Source organism: Anneissia japonica, unplaced genomic scaffold (genome assembly GCF_011630105.1).
Source record: "Anneissia japonica isolate Jap-2015-1 unplaced genomic scaffold, ASM1163010v1 scaffold287968_len422783_cov224, whole genome shotgun sequence".
Taxonomy (NCBI): domain Eukaryota; kingdom Metazoa; phylum Echinodermata; class Crinoidea; order Comatulida; family Comatulidae; genus Anneissia; species Anneissia japonica.
This window is the reverse complement of record NW_022752528.1, coordinates 10,990-14,390: the sequence shown is the minus strand read 5'-3', so window position 1 is coordinate 14,390 and position 3,401 is coordinate 10,990. Positions and strand designations below refer to the sequence as shown.

At 33.6% G+C, this 3,401-nt stretch overlaps 1 protein-coding gene across 1 annotated transcript in view; it reads left to right on the top strand.

The window, feature by feature from the left end:
• Positions 1-3,300, top strand: part of LOC117122335 (85/88 kDa calcium-independent phospholipase A2-like) — a gene marked incomplete at its 5' end in the record, with an annotated part of 11,835 nt that extends 8,535 nt beyond the window's left edge. Inside the window, 3 exons of the mRNA XM_033267899.1 lie at positions 156-310; positions 714-884; positions 2,693-3,300. Coding sequence (XP_033123790.1) covers positions 156-310; positions 714-884; positions 2,693-2,911 — 545 coding nt within the window. The remainder of the gene's footprint in view (positions 1-155; positions 311-713; positions 885-2,692) is intronic.
• Positions 3,301-3,401: the final 101 nt, after the last annotated feature.

Sequence of the window (3,401 nt, the reverse complement as noted above, 5' to 3'; positions counted from 1 at the left end):
CCATTTAAGTTATTTGCATGTATTTAGTACTGTATTATCAATTCTATCCAAACTGCCTATTCCTGTTACAGTTTGATGAATATTCATCTATCCAGGATGTTGAATTTATTCAAATCATTAAATTTTCTGTCTAAATATTTTCAATTGTTTATTAGATCAATTGGTATGGCAAGTGGCGAGGGCTAGCGGAGCTGCTCCAAGTTATTTTCGGCCAATGGGACGATATCTTGATGGAGGATTGATTGCAAACAATCCTACATTAGATGCACTGACAGAAATCCATGAACATTATATTGATAAGAAAATGAAGGTAACACAATACTTTATTGTGATTCAATTTAAATTAAGTTTGAGATTGTTGAACTTAAAATGTTGGTTGTGTCCCATTTGATGTTGACAGAGCTGTATTTACTGTTGTTACTATCCATGTGATGTAGACAGGGCCATATTTAATTTAGGTCCTACACTCCATTTGATGTTAACACGACCATAGTTAAGGTCCTACCACATGTGATGTTAACAGTCCTATGCCATGTGATGTTGACTTTGTCATATTTAATGTTGGCCCTGCCCCATGTGATATTCATATGGCACATGTAATTTAGGGCCTACTGCATATGGAGTTGACTGGGTCACTTCTAACGTAGGCCCTGCCCGGGTGATGCTGCAAGTTAATTTATATTTCTTAAAATTTTTGTATTTATATTTTTAAGAATCTTCCGACACGGTCTGTTGGACTTGTTTTGTCAATTGGCACAGGTGTAGTTCCTCGCAAAGCAGTTAAGAACATTGACATCATGCGTCCAGACAGTCCCTTAGACTTAATCAATGCTGCAAAGACCATGATGGGAGCTGCAACCCTTGGACAAATGTTTATAGAGTTGGTAAGTACCAATGGAAAAGTATAAATGCCCAGGAAACCAAATTTTAATGTTATAATAACGTTTGGTGTTCAAATCATTTTTAGTGGACTCGGAGGGAAATAAGTTTTACATTCGTTTAAAACTTAATTTGGTTATCCAAGTTCAATTAGTTCATTGTAACTTGTACTTTGTACTTTTTATGCTTGCTCATTTTATGTAACATTATTTGTGGAACTGAATAATTCATTCAAGGTCTTTATTCAGATTCAGATAAAAAATCAAAAATTAAAAACGGATAGCCAAAAGGCTGTATATGAACTGTCTCTTATACACATCTAGATGTGTATAAGAGACAGGCTAAACGCTGCCCTCAGTCCATGAAAGGTTGCAGCAAAGGATGTGCTTACAATGGTTCATACGATGGCAAAGCACCAGTTAAACAAGATATCATCGAAAATCAGTGCCACAAAGGTAGGTTTCTACATTCTGTGAGCAGCTTAGCTCAGTTAGCTTAACTGCTGGTATGAATGAATGAATTTGTTTCAGGAAATTTTTTTTTCCTTTCCTTTTCCCTTCTCTTTCTTTTTACTTTCCTTTTCCCTTCTCTTTCTTTTTACTTTCTCTTTTCCGTTTTTAAAAAAACAAATTAATAGTAATAATAATTTTGAAATTGACAGTGAAACGGGTAAAAATAACTTATTTTATTTTATTTTTATTTTAACATGAGACTTTTTTTATACCTTGTTCCGTGAACTTATATTTTTATAGAATGTCAAGAAGCGGATGGAAAATAAAAATAAAATTTTCTTTTCTTATTTATTAAACAGTTTTGCCAACAACATCCAGATAGAGGAGATAATAAAAATCAATTGTTATTGGTGAATGTAATCAGTGTAGTATTGCGATGGTTATATTCTTTAATTTTATATAATTAGGAAGCAATATACATATCTTCTTTTTGGAGATTTCAAGGCAGCGCCAGGTGTAATAAAAGTAAAGAGAAACTTTTACTTTTTTTCTGGAGTTTCCATTTTTTGGAATTCCATTTTATCGTGGCGGCGGATGCGCTAATTGGCCAAAAATAATTTTTTTATTTTATTTGAAATCATCATTGTTGACTAGTGGTTGGTTCACTAAACAAAATAAACATTTCTCTAACCAGTTAATGACCCATTTTGAGCATCTGTTCTTTAACATCCCTTGAAGTGGGACAAACAGCAAATTACCCGGACGTCTGTATCGGCCAAAAAGTATTGAGAACCACTGCTATAAAATTAATAATAACACTTAACAAAGAAAATAACAGTGATTACAAAAAGAAAAATTTGAAATACATTGAACAAAATTACAAAAGATTTATCATTACAAACATTATTATGATCATAATTTTTATTATCGTTTTGACCAAGTAGTCTTAATATATGTATTAATTCAAAAATTATTAAACAAGGTTAATTGAATTGAATATGTACAGTACACAGTCAGTGGCGTATCTGGGGGGCACGCGAGGCACACATGCCCCTCCAAAAATTACTCACACCCCCAGTCGCCCCCCCCCCCAAAAAAAAAATTACTTGCAAGTAGTTTAAAATCACCTGAAAATCACCTTATTTTGCAAGTTAGCACCCCTCAATTTATCATCGAGCCTCCCTCACTTCCCCTTTGCGCCCCCACCAGCACCCCCATTTCACTTCTAGATACGCCACTGTACACAGCACACAAAGAAAATGTAAATGTATATGAGGACTGCTTTTACAGTCATGTAGTCCTATCGCATTGTATATATTTTAATTGTTTGATGTCAAGTCTATTTCTTTTCTGAATTTCAGGTGACTGACTCTGTAAACCGTGCAGTAGATAGACCTCAAGCGTGGTGTGGTTCCCTTCAGGTGCCTTACTTTCGTTTCAGTCCTCCTATTTCCGTTGATATGCCGTTGGATGAGTCACGTGATGTCATGCTCTTGAAGATCCTTTGGGAAACTGAGTGTTACATTAAGCAAAATGAAGTTAAGATCAAAAAGATGGTCACAATTTTAAAATCCACCTAAGCAAAGACTTTAACATCTGCAAAATTCAGTATTATTTGGCTATAAACATCGTCTAAAGCAATATATTTAAATGTCTACAATTTGTTACCATATACCTAAGCAAGGCTACAAGTAAAAATCCACCTAAAGAGGTTGATTGTTTACAATGTTTTACCATCCACCACGGTATATGGCTACAATTTTAAGATCTAGCCAAGCATGGTATTTAATTAGCTACAATTTTAACATTCACTTTCGAAGAAAATATTGAAAATTTTATTGTCAGTCCATGTGACTTTTTTGAGGTAATGAATATTGTATAATTTGGTAGATACTGTAGTAGTAAAATCATGTCATAATTCCACAATTGGGGAAAGGATATGTAAATTATTTTATATGTGTATAAAAAATATTAGTTGTATAATACAACATTTGTATTAGAAAATTATTATATAAGGTTATGTTATAAGATATTTATCCAATATGTGATCAGGGGCGGATTTAGGGCTGT